Source organism: Falco punctatus (genome assembly GCF_963210335.1).
Source record: "Falco punctatus genome assembly, chromosome: 6".
Lineage (NCBI taxonomy): Eukaryota > Metazoa > Chordata > Aves > Falconiformes > Falconidae > Falco > Falco punctatus.
In genome coordinates this window covers 82,461,720-82,479,316 of record NC_137585.1, presented here as the reverse complement: position 1 = coordinate 82,479,316, position 17,597 = coordinate 82,461,720, and the positions used below count along the sequence as shown (strand labels likewise).

Sequence of the window (17,597 nt, the reverse complement as noted above, 5' to 3'; positions counted from 1 at the left end):
AAAGATCGAAGAAAAATGAAATGGAAAACTAGGGTAACTACTTCACAGTCTACTTGGACTACAAATTTACTCCTGCTGAACTAAAACCTTCATTTATATGACAGCACAGATTTTATGATGATGGTGGCAGCTCCACACATTTTGAATATGACAACTTGATAACCCCATAACAGGTTTTCATGGGAGATACTTTTGTTTTGGAATAAGCAGCAGGTCCACTACAGCACCTCTGGAAGACAGTTTTGATTAACTCCTGCAGAAATTAAGATGCCAGTCGTTCAGTAATGTTGCCCTAAGATCTAAGCATGCTAATAATTTCATACATAGGGAAAAAAAAAAAGCATGCATTTTGCTTATTACTTACAATGTCTGTAAAGACTCCAGGCCTCATCAAATTTATCATCTTCGCTACCTGGTAAACATCGACTGAATTCTCATTTTCCAGTTGATGCATCAAAGTTGTTAGTGCACAGAAAGTGCCTGCTGTCACACCTCCATGCCTTTGTAAAGTAAAAAAACCAAAACAAACAAAAACCAAACAGAACACAAAAGACAAAAAAAAAAAAAAGTGTCTAGAAACTGGATCAAGTTTCTACAGCTGGAGAAAATAGAAAATGCAGGACAAACTGATAATATGAATTTCTGTCATGTGATCTTTACACTTTCTGAAGCAGGCCTGCCCAGCAGTGCCTTACACAACCTTCACAGTACCTCACTACAACTTTAAAAGCCAGCCCCTACAATCCTCAACAAACCAAATGAAGGCCTCAGGTACTTCTGTAATCCAACGTGTCAATATTTTGGCCCATTGTTAAACAGCTGGAGAAGGATAAGCTGCCTCATCTAAATAGTCTTACTTATTTCAATAATAAACAATGAAGCCTTGATTGATTTCCTCTCCAGTGCCCTACTCGGCAATCATGCAGAGTATCAAAATGAAAGAATTGAAAAGAGAACACTGAAATGTGATAAAATAAAAGTGTTTCTCCTGCTGAAGCGGCTAAAACAGAAGCCGCAACACTACTGTTAGGTGCATACTTTGTGCCTTGTTTCAGTGACTTTCACCCTAAATGAGATGAAAGGATGGTTCTACAGAAAAACATCAGAACAAACTGAAAGCTGCAGTTCTTACTCATCATGTACAATCATAGGTCCATCACGGTTGGAAGTTTCCTCTTTGATGATGCTGATCAGTTCAAAAGTTTTACTAATAGGACTATCAGGATTTGGCCATTTTGGACACTGAAAATGCCTCACTTCAAGTACATAGTCATCCTAAAGGAGTGAAAACAACATAAATCAATTTGGTAAAAGATTGACTGTCCTTATTCTTATCCTTAACTCTGTTCCAGTCCAGCTCCAGTCTCCAGATACAGCATCCTACTGCAGTGGAGGTTGGACTACCCTGTTCCCCATGTCACCATGTTACCTACAGAGGTTACTCCCTCCCTGGGTGTTTCAAGGGCAGGGAATTTTATCACTCATAGACCATAGAAAATGTAACAGAATGTAGGCATTACCTTTAGCAAATCAAGTCCCTGAGTTACATGTTTATGATAGTGTTACCTGTGTAGCTTCTAAAATAAAGTCTTGGATTATGAGCTTCTCCTCATTGGACAGACACTTCTGCTCTTCAGCAATCATAGTCACTTTGAAACTCTCACAATTTATAGGCTCATCTTTGTTTGGCCAGTATACAAATTCATCTTCAGCCTCCAGGAAAAAAAAAAAGAAGCCATAAAAGTAAGTAATGCTGAGCTCTTAAAATAAAAGTTAATATAACATAACAAACAATGCATCATGTATGTAATTAATGCAGCCAGCTAGATCGAAACCGACAAATCAAGATTTCAGGAGGGTTACAGACATCACAAGTGATGATTTTCAGACACTTCTGTAGTGATACTGAGCAGAAGACCACTCTACCCTGTGGAGATACCAACCCACATAACAGTCAACACGTGCCGTGCTGCACTGTGCCACCTGTCCAGCCTGGCCTTCGGGGTGTGTTGGGCTGCCCACAGCCTGTGGCCACAGGATAAACTCAGCGGGCAGATAGTAAGATAGGAGCTGCAGGCAGCTCCCATTCTGTACACGTGGCTCGGGATTCTCTAAAAGTACAGGAAGATGTCCTCATGAGAACATCCTTTCTGTTTGACAGCAGAAATGATGAACAGAGTTGTTTTAAGAAAATCCTGTGATGGTTTGAATGATCAAAATGTGGGTAACCCTTCCATGGACAGGAGCCGCACGGTGTGATGTACCTTGATCAGAGAACCATTCAGTGCTGCACAACTCGAGGTTCCCAGCATCTATCTAATGGGATGTAAGATCATCTGGACTACCCTCTCCTTTATGGTGTTAGCTCTAATAAAGCAAGTACTTTAGAGAGTCTGCATGCCTTTCTTACTGGATTCATAATAAACCAGCATCTCCGGGCAAAAAACCCTCCCTTATTAAAACGGCTAACTTAAAAAATCTGTTTTATAGTTAGTGTAACATTCACAAAACATTTGATGACAAGAAAAAAGCAAATACTGTCTTGGTTGTACATGTTTTTCCAATCATGCAAAACTCTCTAAAGCATTTGCATGGTTTTCTTCCAAACTCGTTACCAAAAATGATGCGCTCTCACACCTCAAAATTTCTCTAAGTACCAGCCTAAAAGTTCTCAGATATTCCTGTGCTTCTAATAACTGAAAAACATATTCATTTGTTATTAAATTACACATGCAGGATGAACATGCTAGCCTCCTTTGCTGTTTAGGAGTCAGTTAAATCCCTGGTAAACATTTGCTTGTATAAACAAGAAAATCACAGAATCACAGAATTGTTTAGGTTGGAAAAGACCTTTAAGGTCATCAAGTCCAACTGTTAACCCAGCACTGCCATGTCCATCACTAAAATACCTCCAGGGATGGTGATTCCACCACCTCCCTGGGCAGCCTGTTCCAGTGCTTCAACACCCTTGCAGTAAGAATGTTTTCCTACTATCCAGTTAAACCTCCCCTGGCGCAACTTGAGGCCATTTCCTCTCATTCCGTCACTTGCTACTTGGGAGAAGAGACAGACACCTACCCGGCTACAACCTCCTTTCAGGTAGTTGTAGAGAATGATAAGGTCCCTCCTGAGCCTCCAGGCTAAACAACCCCAGTGCCCTCAGCTGCTCCTCATAAGACTTGTGCTCCAGACCCTTCCCCAGACCTGTTGCCCGTCTCTGGACACGCTGCAGCCCCTCTGCTCCCTCTTGTAGTGGGGGCCCCAAAACGGAACACAGTATTCGAGGTGCAACCTCACCAGTGCTGAGTAAAATGGATCGCTTCCCTTGTCCTGCTGGCCACGCTATCACTGATATAAGCCCGGATGCTGTTGGCCTTCTTGGCCACCTGGGCACACTGCTGGCTCATGTTCAGCCAGCCATTAACCAGCACCCCCAGGTCCTTTTACCCAAGCCTGTCACGTTGCATGGGGTTGTTGTGACCCAAGTGCACGATCTGGAACTTCTCCTTGTTGAATCTTATACAATTGGCCTTGGCCCATCAGTCCAGCCTGCCCAGATCCCCCTGCAGAGCTTTCCTGCCCTCCAGCAGATCAACACTTCCCCCACCAACTTGGTGTCATCTGTAAACTTAGTGAGGGTGCACTTGATCCCCTTGTCCAGATCACTGACAAAGATATTAAACAGAAGTGTCCCCAGTACCGAGCTCTGGAGAACACCACTTATGACCGGCCATCAACTGGATGCAACTCCATTCACCACCACTTTTTGGGCTTGGCCATCCAGCCAGCTTTTTACCCAGTGCACTTGCAGCACCTGGCAGGAACGTGTCGACATTGTCCCTTAGCCCTTAAGTCACTGTGTTCAGGCAGGTGGAGAGAGGGTAGGAAACCCCCCGTCATGCACCATCCCTGCCTGTTGGGCCTGTCCCAGGGAAGGTGGGGTGTGATTCCAGTAGCCTGTCTCTCCCTTACACTCCCTGATAACTCCTCAACCTACACATCTCCTCCCAGAGCTCTGTGGCTAAGTGGAGGTGCTCCTCTCCCTGGGCTCCCCTCCCACAGGTGTGCCCACTGCTGCTGCCCGGCACGGCTGTAGGAGCAGGGCATGGCTGGCAGCCCGGCGCCGGGGTGGCTGCGTGTCCCACCGGCGCTTTGCCTGGGCAGCTGCGTCAGCCGTGGTGGGTGCAGAGCTGAGAGGGTCCAGGGCTTTCTGCCAGGTGGACACCACAGGCTCCAGCGCCCTTCCTGCGCGCCCTGCCGTGCAAACTGCTGCGCTGGGCCCTGGCTGCCATGCCAGGCCCTGTTTGCCCGCCCTGGTGGCACTGATCCTGGTGGCTCGCGCTCCCTACGTCGCCTTCCGTCGTGGGGGGGGGCTTGCCCGTCATGCTCTGGCCCTTGCCCAGGTCCCGCCAGCTGCTGTTGCACGAGAAACTACCTCATATTTCTCCCCTGACCTACTAAGTGTGGAAGAAGACATATCACAACTAAAGTAAAAGTCCTGGAGCGAAAGCCAACCTTCCCTAACAGTTACTTTTGCTGTCTGTCTTCTTTTGTAACTGTACAGGAATGACCCAATACTTTCTCATGCCAATTGCAATCTGCACAGAAAAGGATCTTCAGATTTCCACTACATGACCTGAGGATTTTACACTAAGTACAGTATTATTAATTTTTAATCGTTTTTTTGCAACATCCAAGATATTGTCTCATGTCCTGCATATTTCAAAATGCTAATACTGAGAAAATTCATAGATAGACCTGTAACAATCAGCCACAAAACTTACCATATTCTGGCTGTCAGGAAGCATGACTATCAGCTGAGCATTATGGTCCCATATCATTCTCCAGAAATCCTTGATAGTGTGTAGTAAGGGATGCTGGGTAATAATAAATTCATTACTTTGATAATAACCCTGCAAAAAAAAATAAACAGACTCAGAATTGATACCCAACTACTAACATTTAAAAGAAGCTTCTAGAGCCAGAAGCCTAGAAAATAAATTGCAGACTTGTGCTTCCTTTGTCTTCCTGCAAATATAGAACAATATAGAACTTCCATTGCAGTATTTTCCAGATTAAAAGAGTAAATTCAATTACACTGAAATATTTTTTGAAACTTCAAAAAATTTGATTAAAAAAAAAAGATAAATCAGTGGAAACTTGAACAGCCAACTCAGAATGAAAATACATGAACTCCTACACACATGCACATTGTTCTGCATTAGCCAGAATTCCCGAGGAGCTGGCAACCTGAAACAAATAAAAGAATACTTGAAAGATCTGCAAAAATCCCAGTCTCTTGTACAGATGTCCCAGATCAACTTCTTACCACAAAAGACAGTTCCTTTGCACTAATGCACCTGATGAAGGATCATGCATACACAGCACTGCAGGGAGCTTTCCCATCTCTTTCCTGAATGTCTATGAAACATTTACTCCTCCCTCTCAGCTAATGAAGTACAGAAGAGTTGAAGAAAACCCAGGGAAGAAAAAGATAACAGAAAGCTGATGAGCTGTGATGCCTTGGGCTATGCCAGTTGCAAAAGCTCTGTCAGATGAGCAGATAGGAAGGCAAACCACACTACAGCCATTAAAAACGAACTTCTTAGCTAACACTTTTAGTTCATCTCAAAAGATCCTTCCATAGGTGGCGTTTAGCATTACAGTTTTTAAAACCCTGATGGGATTTCTGATTCTACAGATTGTTAAAATGCAATCCACTTAACCAAACTTCAAAACCTAATAATAGTAATAATACTGCCCAGGGGAAGTAGCTTTCAGGCAGAGTGAACAATGGAAGAAAGGAGCTTTCAAAATCAGGACTGTGCCACCCGCGTTCAGACACACGGCAGCTCTGAAACAGCTATACAATGGGAGATTGTTTTTCATCAATACAGTTAACTGACTTACCATAATATAGGAAGCGTTGATGTAGTCCGTCCCTTCACCAGACAGCGATGAGATACCCACTCTAGATCTTTCCACTGTAAAAAGAAGTAATGAACTAGTACGTATGTTGCAATGACTCATATATTACAGCAATTATCTCACATGTCTCATAGCAATGATAACATTAAGCTCCATCAGTCAGGAAAAAGTGCTGTTTGGCCATCTGTTTTCTTTTCCTATGTGTAGTACTTAAGCCATTTCTTCACTAAAAGTACTTTACAGAACATTGCTCCACACCAATGCAGATGTGCTCAATTCTTGCTGAGGAAAGATTAACGGTTTGACACACACAGTTCAAAAACATTTTGCCACCCAGAGAAGCCAATTTGAACAAGCTTACCAGGAATGATGGATGAAGTTCGGTTCTTTTCTCTGTTACACTGTTTGAGTGCAGTTGAATAATCACACTGCTGTGTGTTAGACTGGCTCAGTAACTGAAACAATGAAGTTAAAAAAGATCAGGTAACTGCACAAAAGCCTTTCCTTCTTAGCTGCATTAAACAAAGGTGCAAGTATTGCAGGTTAGCTTTCTCTCTTAACTTTAGGTATCTAGTTATCTACCTAAACTACTTAGCAAGTCATCAGAATCTTTCTTCACTGTTTTATCAGTTCAAATGATTCCTCGGCCCTAGATTGATAAGCACGTCTTTGAAGGAAATGCCACTTTATGTTGTTCTATATCCAGACCCCCAGTGCTTGTTGCCACCCTGGTGTCACTTCCATTTTGCCTGCACAGCTGTCTGTGCAGCTTTAAATAGTTTTGGAAAATAGTAAATGTCTGTGCAGAAAAATCTGCACTGTTATACAGACAGTATAGCTCCTGATGGGAGGCATCTCCAGATAGCACAGTTAGGAGCTTTCTGATTTTCTCTCCAAACCTGCGAGAGGAAAATAAGACCGATCTGAGGGGGCATGTGTGTCTCATTGACTTACTTGTTTCAATTAATACAATTCAAATAGACAAGAGTATGAGAAGGAACGAGTTTATCTATATATACACTACAATGCTGTATATATACTGCTTAGGCATAAAATAAGTTTGCAAAGCAGGTTTTTCCTAGTTTTTAGGGGTATTTTTGATTGCTAGAAAAATCAACCCGATTAATCAGAATGTTCAAAAGAATTCAGAAGATTTTTCTCTGATGTTTTGGGCTAGGCATGTGTAGCTTTTAGAACCCACTTGCTCTGGAAAAACAGATAGCAAACCAGGGAAGTTCCATCAAAATGAATTAGACAGAAAATCTTTTTTCATCTAAAAATGTTCTTCAGTGAGACAAGACTCCAAATTTTTGTTATTATTCTAATAATTTTAGCTAGCAAAGGAAAATGAAATTGAATGAGAGATGTCCCCTTCTGATAATATTTAAGCTCTTGAAATTGGAGCTCTACATGGCTCCACAATTTGCACTGCATGCTCTGTGTTTTTATATATTTACACATTCTGTTTGTAAATATTATGTTTTACTCTTTCACCTGTGCAGGAAAGATTGGATGCTTATTTCTCCGAGCACATCATAGCTGAGATAAAGAGTCCCTACGTCTCCCTAGGAAAAAACAGTGCGACACTGCCAGATCATTCAAGCCAGGACAACAGCAAACTCTGAATTCCTTTGGTATGTTGTTCCCATTCTGTTGCTTTGAATTGTTAATTATCTTGAAGAAATACTAGGTACTGTGCCTATGTGACCATAGCCTCGCTATGTACTGACAGTATCTACAGACTTATCTGCTTAAGTTTTTTACTTAGGACCCGATAGCTAACCGGAGAAAGAATACACATTATCTGATACAGTCCTCCTTCGAATTAAAATCCTTAGAGAGAAACCTTCTAATATTAATTTCATGTTAAATTAGGGAGAGAAAACTCTGTTTTGCCACATAATTTGGAAAACAGTTGTGTGATTTACTTCTCTGGATTCCAATTCATTTGACAAGGTAGGATTTTCCGTGTTTCCACTATAAGTGACCCAGTGAGCGAGCTAGACTTCCCATTCTCCCCATGAGTCAATGAGCTGTTTCTCTCATAAATTTTGTTCAGTTAGCCATCTGGGTCTGCTTTTTCTCTGGGTGACTGAAAGTCCCATGCATGTACACACTGATCTCCATATCCACAAGCACCAAAGCCTCTACTTCTCATCTGCTGAGGTCAAGTCTGTCCTCTAGCCAGTGCTGTACACTGAGGGGAATATATTGATTGATCAATATAGCTCATGACATTTTTGCCAGAATGACATCTTTGGACACTGTTGTTTCACCTTCAGGATCTTCATGCAAAAGCATGTAGTTTGATTTTCCACAATCTACTTACTGGCCTACTTCTCATGCTCTTGTTATTTTTTTGTTTTTAATTCCTTGTTTAAGATTAAGCAAATAATTATTTTGTCCCAACTGAATGCATGCATTTTTGCTTTGAATTTAGGCTCAGAAGTTGAGTTTTAGATAGAGGAAGTTAATGAAAGTTGTGTTGAGTTACCTACTTTTAAGTCATTCAAGCTTGCAAGATTAAAGCTTTTAGAGTTACTGCCTTGGAGAGCTCACCTTGAATTGTTTCTCCAGTCTGGTCTTTCCTGTTGGTCCAGGTATCAAGAGAGCATTAACATAGGCATGAATGTGAGTCTCAAGGACTTCTGTTTCTTTACTGAGTATTGCTTCAACCAATGCATCGTGGATGAAGATGTATTGCTCCTAGTAAAATAAAACCAGACATCTGACATCCCCTCTAATTATTTACACACTCCCTTGGACACCTCCGGCTAAGCTGCCACTTCTGGTGCGGTCAGTATTTCTTCACAGTGTGCTGCTGTAGGCATTTTCTCAAAAGGGATCCTCTATAGTGAAGGCTGTCCCTCCACAGTGACAGCACACATTTACAAGCATAATTGAACTTCACATGCAATGTATGTATGATATAAGACCAAATCCCCACCACCTGTGGTATCTCATGTTCACAGAACACTGCTAAAAATGAAAGCATAGCCTTGAGTCAAATTTTCAAGTCAGCTTGTTACGTGACTCTCCCTGTCTTTCTTGCAAAAAAGTGATCACTCCCAGTTCCTACTACTATCCTCTGTTTTCTCTCTCACATCCTTTGGAACAAGTGACCATGCTGTTGTTGATTACCTTTTTTTCCTACTGAAAGCCACTGAGGAATCTAACTACCTGTTCCTGAAACCTGAAATAGACTTTCAAATGCCCTGCTGTTGTCCTTACTGTTTTATTCTGGTCTTTCACTATTCTATGTATATAATCTTCAGTTTAAAGCAGCTGTAGATAATCTTCTGTCTGAAACAGCTTTTTTTCATACTTTTTGTTGCCTAATATCAACTGTTTGATCAGGTTCAGTGAAGATCTTAACACCTGACAATGGTCCTTCCTGAAAAAAACCTGAGACAAAAATGTATACCCTGCCATGAAAGTGCTACTGCAGGAAGCATTATTCATACAGACTTTATCTCTTCTGAGTTCTCCCCAATAAACAGACAAGAGTCCACAGACAGATAATTTCCAGGTGCACTGCTCTAAGCAAGCCTAGAAGGATGTCTCTATAAAAACAAGGGAAGCAAAAGGGAAAGTCCAGTCTGCTGACCAGTTGCCAGTTTGTCTGATGGCACCAAAAAGAGGACTGTATCATCCCTCCTCCTGCAAACAGAACTAGTCTGTAGCCGTCTCTCACTATATATATTTTATTCTTACCTCAGTCTGCACCAAGTAGTTCCTTTGGGTACGTATATGTTTTAAGAATCCAAATATGTTGACTGTCCCTTCATGCTGAATTTGCTGCAGCATGCTGTCTAACACTATGTATGTGCCTGTCCTTCCAACACCAGCACTACAAAACAAAAAAATAGTCTTGAGCCTGAAGTAAAAACAATAATGAAAAGAACGTTTCTTATACATAGCTTTTTCAACAAACTGGTGTGTAGGGAAGATGTTCCTCTACAGATTGTTTTATTATATGATATACTTTGCTAAAGCTTCAAGGCTGGTTATGAAGAAAAATCTTTTCCACTCATCTTTTTATTTGTGCAAGAATAGATCTAAAGATCATTTTCTCAAATGATTTTTAAAGGATCTATTGAAATGGAACTAAGGGGTCTCCTGCAGGTCTGTAGTTTTCAGGCTTCTGATATTCCTTAGGATACTTTGTCAAGTATACCTAGAAAGGGTGGCATATGACAGCATTTGGGCACAGTTAATGTGCTGAAGTTCTTTTATGTTGTAACACACATCACTTCAAAAAGAAAGTTGCATTATGCCACCCATTACAGATACAGGAGATTTCAAAGATACCGGGCTGAAGAAAACCCCAGAAGTGGCAGAGCTGCTGAAGGTACATCTGTAAAAGAAACAGCTTAGTGGTCTTCCGATACAGCTAAGACAGCAAGCAATGGTTGAAACTCTTTTTAAATAGGGAAGATGCAGAAGAAAGGGTTAATAAACTCACTCCTGTTATGAACTCTGGCTCATTTAGCATAAAACCAGCTATATCATAAGCTTAAAACCCAACTCTTTCTTTCACAAAATATCTGGGTAGGAGTATAAGGTCAAAAGGTCATTTTCTGTTATCTAATCATATATGGGAATTAATCAGTTGTAATTCCCCTCTAGGTTACAAGGAAATGTTATGTGTATTGGCACGTAACTTGACAGTAAACACTGCTGGATCTGCATGATCTTACGGGCAGATCCAAGCTCAGTCCGTACATGCTAATTCAGTCATCTCATTTCTTCCACAGAGGTGGCACAAAGCATTGATAGTGTGAGCTCAGATTGCTGTAATAAACTGTCTAAATAAACATGATAAAAAATTGAAAGTTGCAGGTTATTAACACACTATTAGACACAAAAAAGTATAAAGATTACCAGACACCACCTGCAGTTGTTATGAAAGGCAAAACATGAAAAGTACCAAAACAAAAATAGCTAAAAAAAGTTTCAGGAAGTTTGTCATCTGTGTCCTCCATGTAGCCTGTAAAGATAAATAAAAGTTACATTTCGAACATGAGATGACTCTTTTGAAATTCCATAGTGCATGGGGACCGGTGAGCTAAAAGCTGAATACAACTGCCTACAGACAGAGATGAGTTACACCTATGACCCAGTGGAGAGGTCTGACTGAAGCCACACAACCTACCACTGTTCACTTTTAAAGACTCAATTTAATTGACTTATAATGTATTGCCGATCTCAGCCCGCTGGCATAGATCTCAGACTTGGCATTTTGGGGAAACTCTTATTTTGAACTTCCCAAAACCAGGCAGGATGAAGATAGCAGCAGAACAACCAAAATATGGAATTTTCATTTTCCAAGCTAAAAACAGATTTCAGTCAGATTAGATCATCCCAGAAATAAAATATCTTCATTTGCAACATTTGTGAGGTGACTTTACCTGTTGGCTTCCTCAGAGTCAGCTCCAGAAGGACAGAATTCATGAGGAGGTTCTCTTTCCAAATGTTCCATCAAAGGTGAGGTACTACAGTGGAAAACCAGAACCTGCTTATATATTTTACAATAACCCGGTCCTTCATGGGCATTGTGAAGTCATTCCAGGCCCTACAAGCCCTTTTTAACCGATTTTCCCTGAGCTGCCCAGTTTTAGTGAGCACTGACAGAACACCTGCCTACACACTGCTGCACATGCAGACCTCAAACCGTTCCCCAGAATGCTCCTCCATTGCAAACGACTGCTAGAGCACAGAGCAATGTTAAAAACAGCAGAGTTGTAGTTCAGCCAGGAATAGAGTCAGTCTTCTTTTGTGGACAGAACTCCTCTCAGGATTACAGAGTATCCCTGCACCAAAGAAAGCATGAGCCAAAACCATCCTAACGATGTATTTCCAGAAATGAAACAATTGCTCTAGTGTATATATCTGGTAAGCTCAAAGCAATCAAGATAGTATAGAAATGTGCAAAAAAGTAAAAAGAAAAGCATTTTTGCAAAAAAAGAGAACACAGTGCAGAGCAGCAGCATCTGTTTACAGAGATTTACAGAAGTGGCACCGACAGTTGATTAGTTGGCCTCACCAAGGACAGAAATAACAGCTAAGAAATTAATCATATTACATCAGGAATTGCTAAATTTGAAATTATGCTTAACCCACCACTGAAAAATTCTTTTTTCTGCAAAACAATCGTGGAATGAACCTTACGGCAGTAAAAACCACACCTGCAATGAACCACAATAGGCCCGACAGCGTGGCGCTTGGCATGCGATGCCTTCCGCACGAAGGTGAGGACGGGCAGTGTGTATTCTGGAACACCCATGTCAGGCCACTGGGTATAATGGTACTGAGTTACTATACGTCCACTAGACCTCCCTTTCTGGGAACCCTGCAACAGAAAAATAATTCTGTATGTAAGCAGCCCACCTCTGAACAGCAACTCTTCATAATTTTATTTCCATACCTGATGGCTCTTGAGCGAGTACTGTCGCTATTTAGTTAACAGCACACCGCCTAGCTCTGAATATTCCAGTTTTCAAAGAGAACAGGAAAGGCCAGTGCTCCTTCCCACCAGCCTGCCCACTGAATGAAAAAAAATGACCTGGTACTGTCCTTTAGAAAGCCATACAGAAGGTTAAGAGCACTGGAGGGATAACAAATTACAGCTGCTCTTAAAAGTCACCAGCTATTTCTGCCACTCTGTTCCTTTATTAGGTGGACAGAAAGCATAGGATTCATCTCACCCAGCTTTAGTGATCTGCGAGGGCAGTAGCCTCGTGTAGGCTGCTTTTCTAAGCTCCCTCCCTCAATGGCAACTCAGAGGCATGGATACCTTCAGAGGGCAGGTCAGCTCATTCAAAGACTGGTTCCTCAAACAGGCAGAATACATCACTTGACAGCAAGTGCTGTACGTGATGCGAGTCTGAGAGACTAGATGTCTAACATTTAGGTGGCTGAAATAAATCAGGCTTTCAGAATCCGCCCCCCCCCGAGTAGCTAATGACACAGTGCTGAGCTGACAGCATGCTGGTTCTGATTACAATAAAACAAGGTGTGGATTCACCTGTCGTTAATAAGGAAAATGAGGTGGATCATTTAATTCATACCAAATTTTCTACTAGCTGCTCTCTTTCTGAAAAGGTATCCTGCCTACCAGGCAGGCAAAGTCCACATCAACTCTCCAATGTGATCACTTCTTTTTCCCTGATGGTCCTACATCCCACCAGCACTACAGGCCAGTGTCTTCTCAGTTTGTTGATCTGGTCAAATTAACTGACATTGAAAAGCATCTTGGCTGGCTGAGGCCTAAAGGATTCAGCTTTACGTATACAACAGAAAAGAGCTGCCAACTGCCTTAAAAAATACTCTGAAAAATTTTTGCCTTTTTTTTTGACCAACTATGTTTTCAGGATGACACGAACCTTTTTGATCTTGGTGTTTCTAAGAGTAAAATTCCTCACGGTATAATAGGCAAGTACATGAACACTCTTCTGAGTAACCAAGAAGTTCCCATATTCTTCACTACCTTCGGCAGGCCAGTACTGGTCACATTTTCTCTGTTAGAAAGGAAATGACAAACAGTGAAAAAAGGAAAGAAAACAAAATGTGAAACTAGCGAGCTGAAATGTTCAAATTTAAGAACACAGTCAACCAAAAAACCATACAGGGACTCTCAATACACCCAGTTTATAATAGACATGAGCTTCAGTGCAAGAGAACAGGTAATGTATGTTTATTTTGTGCTGTAAAGAGAGATGGTTGGGCACAGGCACTTTTTATTTGGAAAACTCAAAAAAAGAGAGGTTATATCATACTATAAGAGTTAAAGAGTTCTAAGACTGTGGAACTTGCCATTCTATGGGCACTCTAAAAATCTAAAGGAAATAACACATAATCTATAGAAAAAACAGGAATACGTTCAAGTCAGTAGAGTCATATATGACTTTTGGTTAGTTCATAGCATGGGCAGAGTATACTTGTATCTGATCAGCGAGGGTTGCAGTGAGCTTGTGTGTGGCCAGAATATACAGTAGAGAGCTGTGATGACCACCCTTTTGTTTGGGTAGCCATAGAGCCTTCTCTAGGAGTACCGCAAAAGTACATGTTTATAGCATGGTATTATAAACAAAGTGGTACTCCCAGTGTGGCCCTCGTCTGCATCTGCTGTGTCTGTATCATCTGATAGATACTTAACAGGCCATATGACAAGATTTACATGCATTTTAGGCACTACTGCCCGTGTGTGGCAAGTGTGATGCAATGACTCCTCATGCGACCCCAGGGTACATGCATAGTCCCACCACATAGCCAGAGAAACACACATCCTGTGATGATCGGGTTTGACCTCCTCTTGTCTCACTGGACAAACATGTATCTAGTCACATAGTAGGAAAGGAACTGTAGATCCCACAAGATGTTAACGGAGCAACCAGAGAATATCCAGAAAAATTCACCCAAACTATGGCCTTCTCCTTTCCAGGGTCTAAGGCACCCCTGAGAAAGAATTCTCATGGAGAGCAGATTGCTAGCAGAATGTGGCACAAGGTCCACAGCCTGGCTAGTCCTAAATATATACAAGCAGTCTTTTTTTTCAGTAAAAGACAATTTTTTTGTAGTTAGAACATGGCACTTTCAAGACCTGTTGTTGACAATTGAGTTCAAATGTTTTCTTCAGTTTCATACTACAAATTGTCAACTTTCTACTTCTATAGTCAATCCTAGTACAAGCAACTACTACAAACTGTTGCTTTTTGCTCAACAGATGCCTAAACCAATTTTTAAAAGAGAGAAAGGAGTCTGCTAGAGGCAGATCTTTCATCAGAGAAGTAAGTAATAGACAACGGTACTCATACCCTTCCTTTCTCAACAAGATTAGTTATCATCACAATAACTTCTACGTTGTGTTCCCAAATCATTCTCCAGAAATCTTCTGCTGTCGATTTTAGTGGCCCTTGAGCTGCGATGTAGGCTTTTGGCTTGTTGTAGCCCTAAATTGAAATATAACAAATGACACTTGTCAAATCACAGTCCACAATCAAAAGGAGGTTGGGAGGAGTACATGACATTTTATGTATCTATTTTTAAAGCACCTCAAAAGCTTTTAAGTACTTTTGAATTTATCACTATCCAAATCACAGAAAACCTGTGGTACCAGATGACATATGAATGCAACTGTTATGTCAATGTTTGTAATTCCAACAAATAGGATGTATGCTCAAGTGCCCATGTTCTGGCAGAATGTTGACATGATAGTGATTATGCAACATCTGTTATGATAGTGGTTTAAAAATTTAATCAAGATAATTCACATGTAAATTGCTAGGTAATGAAAACTGAATAAATGGTACCTTGGTGAGGCTCTCAGCCAAATGGCATCTTCCTCTCATGAGATTATCTCAGACAGAAGAATTAACCACTTACCAGGAATGTACAAAAGAACAAACATTCAGATGCAAAAAGCTAAAATGACTCAAATGTGACAAAACATTTTTTTTTTGTTTCATAAAACTCTTCACTAAGCTGCAGCTGCTACAATATCAAGACGGATTCAAGAAAGAATTGGAGTTTTACCTGTGCTTTCACTTTGTAGGCTTAACTTAGATCAGTAAAGTTTTTTTTAATAAAGCCTGTAATATTGTGATACTTGTTTTTAATCAAGTCTATTCACCTTCATGCATCTTTTTTACAGAAAAGACTGACGGATGAAGAGGCTGGCAGACAGAAAAAGGCACTTACATCAACGTAGTTGGCATTAATGTAATCAGTCAGTTTTCCATCCTTTTCTGCAAGCTGTGCTAATTTAACCCTAGTATGATCATCTGTAGCAAAACAAGGGAGAAAATAAACACAGTTTTCTGCAAGAATTATATTCTTGCTATAAGAAAACTTTAAAAAAATACTGAAATGGATTTTTACAATACATAAGACTAATACAGTGACAATCACACATGCAAACATCTTGTGCTTAGGTATGAATCAGATTCAAAATTCTAGTTTGCAGTAAAATAAACTAATGAATCCAAGGGTTCAAGGGATTCAAAATCTAGTTGCCTGAACAGCAGCACCTGGGGTCATTTTAGGCACTGTGACATATTTCCCTGCAGCCTCCAGCTGCTACGTGTGGAGGGGCACAGGTCGGTAAGTTCTGTCACGACTGCCAAGCCTGCACAGTGGGATGTCTCAAACGACAGTATGCACCAGTGTTTAGGCACATTAATTCCAAGTTAAAGAGCAGAGACTGGAGAGCAAAGGGACCCTGGAGAAGCTGGTCAGCTGAAGAGCCTCAGCAGCAGATACCTCAGGGGGAGCTGAAGCTTTCTGTAGCCTGTACTGATTATAAGGACTAGGGACGTGACTCAGTTGCACAGGACAATTCTTGCTACCTAAGCTGCTTGTGCACTGCCCTTTGACAAAAAAGCTGCTGGGTTGGCACCTTTTGTAGGATCAGGTACAAACACAGCATGGCAGAGGAAAATCCCTGACTCTCCATCCCTCTAGAGGTATCTTCAGGCAGGTGGATTGGGTTTCTTGCTGCTGGTTTACATTGTCTTCTGCCAGATAGGCTGATATTGTCTCTTTTTCTATTAAGTTCTAGGAACACCGAATGCTGCACATATGTTTAATTTAGAGCTTCTTCCTATCAGAACAAAGCTGAAATACTAGAGAGTTAAGAAAAAATATATTAAGCCACCAAAGTGATCAAAAGCCCAGAGGCATTAGCTGCAAAGAGAGATCAATGAAACGGCATAGATATGCTTCAGAGAAGAAAAATCTGGCACAGTGAAGGAGGGAGATGCAATGGAAAAATGTGTCCTGGCTAATATCTATCACTGTGGCAGGGAACAATACAACATAAACTCAGTACATTTACATTTATACATGACAGTAAATATATCCAGGGATTGTAAAGCTCCTAGAGAGGATAAATCTTCATTATTCCAGATAAAAGATGGATAAAAGATGGATTAATTTTGGCAATCAAAACACAGCTTCTTTGGCTTTATAATGGCATTATAATGAGATCTCCCAACTCCCTTTGGGTCATCACAGGAGACACAAATATGTCTTGCTAACACATGCTCACCAAAGCAGCAGAACGCCACAGGACTACCTTGAAGAAATGTGAAATCTCATGCTACTCCTCACCAAGTATTTTGCTGAAAAAATAGCCAGAGCTTTCAGCGTAGAGGTAATTTTTTCCCCCTCTAATAATAATATATAAATCCATACTTGTCTATAATTATTTCTTACCAATAACTAAGAACACCAAGTGATGCATTTACTTACAAGCAACAATGTTTATGTATCGATTCTTATTCTTGTTGTCAGGGTGATTAGAGCTGTCTGATGTAATACCTAGATCTACAGTACAGCTCTGGATTTCCTAAAAAAACAAAGTAGTATGTCATACTTTAGTAAGTATTAAGATACATAGTATGTCTTAAAATACAGTAAGTCAGCATGAAAAGAACCACAACCTTACACCCAATTATCTATGACATTTTACAACTACTTCATTGCTAAAAAAAAAAATATGCAGTGAAATAATTCCTTACCTGATAAAACTCTTTCAGTGTCTAATGAGGGAATGAATGCAAAAAAAGTAAAAAAAATCAAATTCCACAGCACAGAACAAATGGATAAAAGTGTTTATATAAATTACAATTACTATATGGAAAACAGTTATGGTCATGCAATATATATCT

General features: G+C 40.7%; 1 protein-coding gene across 7 annotated transcripts in view; it reads right to left on the bottom strand.

The window, feature by feature from the left end:
* The window catches only part of PTPRZ1 (protein tyrosine phosphatase receptor type Z1), a 183,740-nt gene that overhangs the window by 2,906 nt on the left and 163,237 nt on the right, over positions 1-17,597 (bottom strand). For 2 of the 7 annotated variants that reach the window (XM_080393865.1, XM_080393869.1), the window contains exons 16-30: positions 17,448-17,468; positions 17,179-17,275; positions 15,628-15,710; positions 14,745-14,879; positions 13,314-13,448; positions 12,117-12,280; positions 11,340-11,423; positions 9,643-9,778; positions 8,488-8,634; positions 6,290-6,383; positions 5,911-5,984; positions 4,785-4,913; positions 1,567-1,713; positions 1,133-1,275; positions 365-500 (exon numbers count right to left, since the gene is read on the bottom strand). In XM_080393865.1, the coding sequence (XP_080249991.1) occupies positions 365-500; positions 1,133-1,275; positions 1,567-1,713; positions 4,785-4,913; positions 5,911-5,984; positions 6,290-6,383; positions 8,488-8,634; positions 9,643-9,778; positions 11,340-11,423; positions 12,117-12,280; positions 13,314-13,448; positions 14,745-14,879; positions 15,628-15,710; positions 17,179-17,275; positions 17,448-17,468 (1,725 nt within the window). The remainder of the gene's footprint in view (positions 1-364; positions 501-1,132; positions 1,276-1,566; positions 1,714-4,784; positions 4,914-5,910; positions 5,985-6,289; positions 6,384-8,487; positions 8,635-9,642; positions 9,779-11,339; positions 11,424-12,116; positions 12,281-13,313; positions 13,449-14,744; positions 14,880-15,627; positions 15,711-17,178; positions 17,276-17,447; positions 17,469-17,597) is intronic. The other 5 variants (XM_080393867.1, XM_080393870.1, XM_080393868.1 and 2 more) reach the window with 3 other exon arrangements.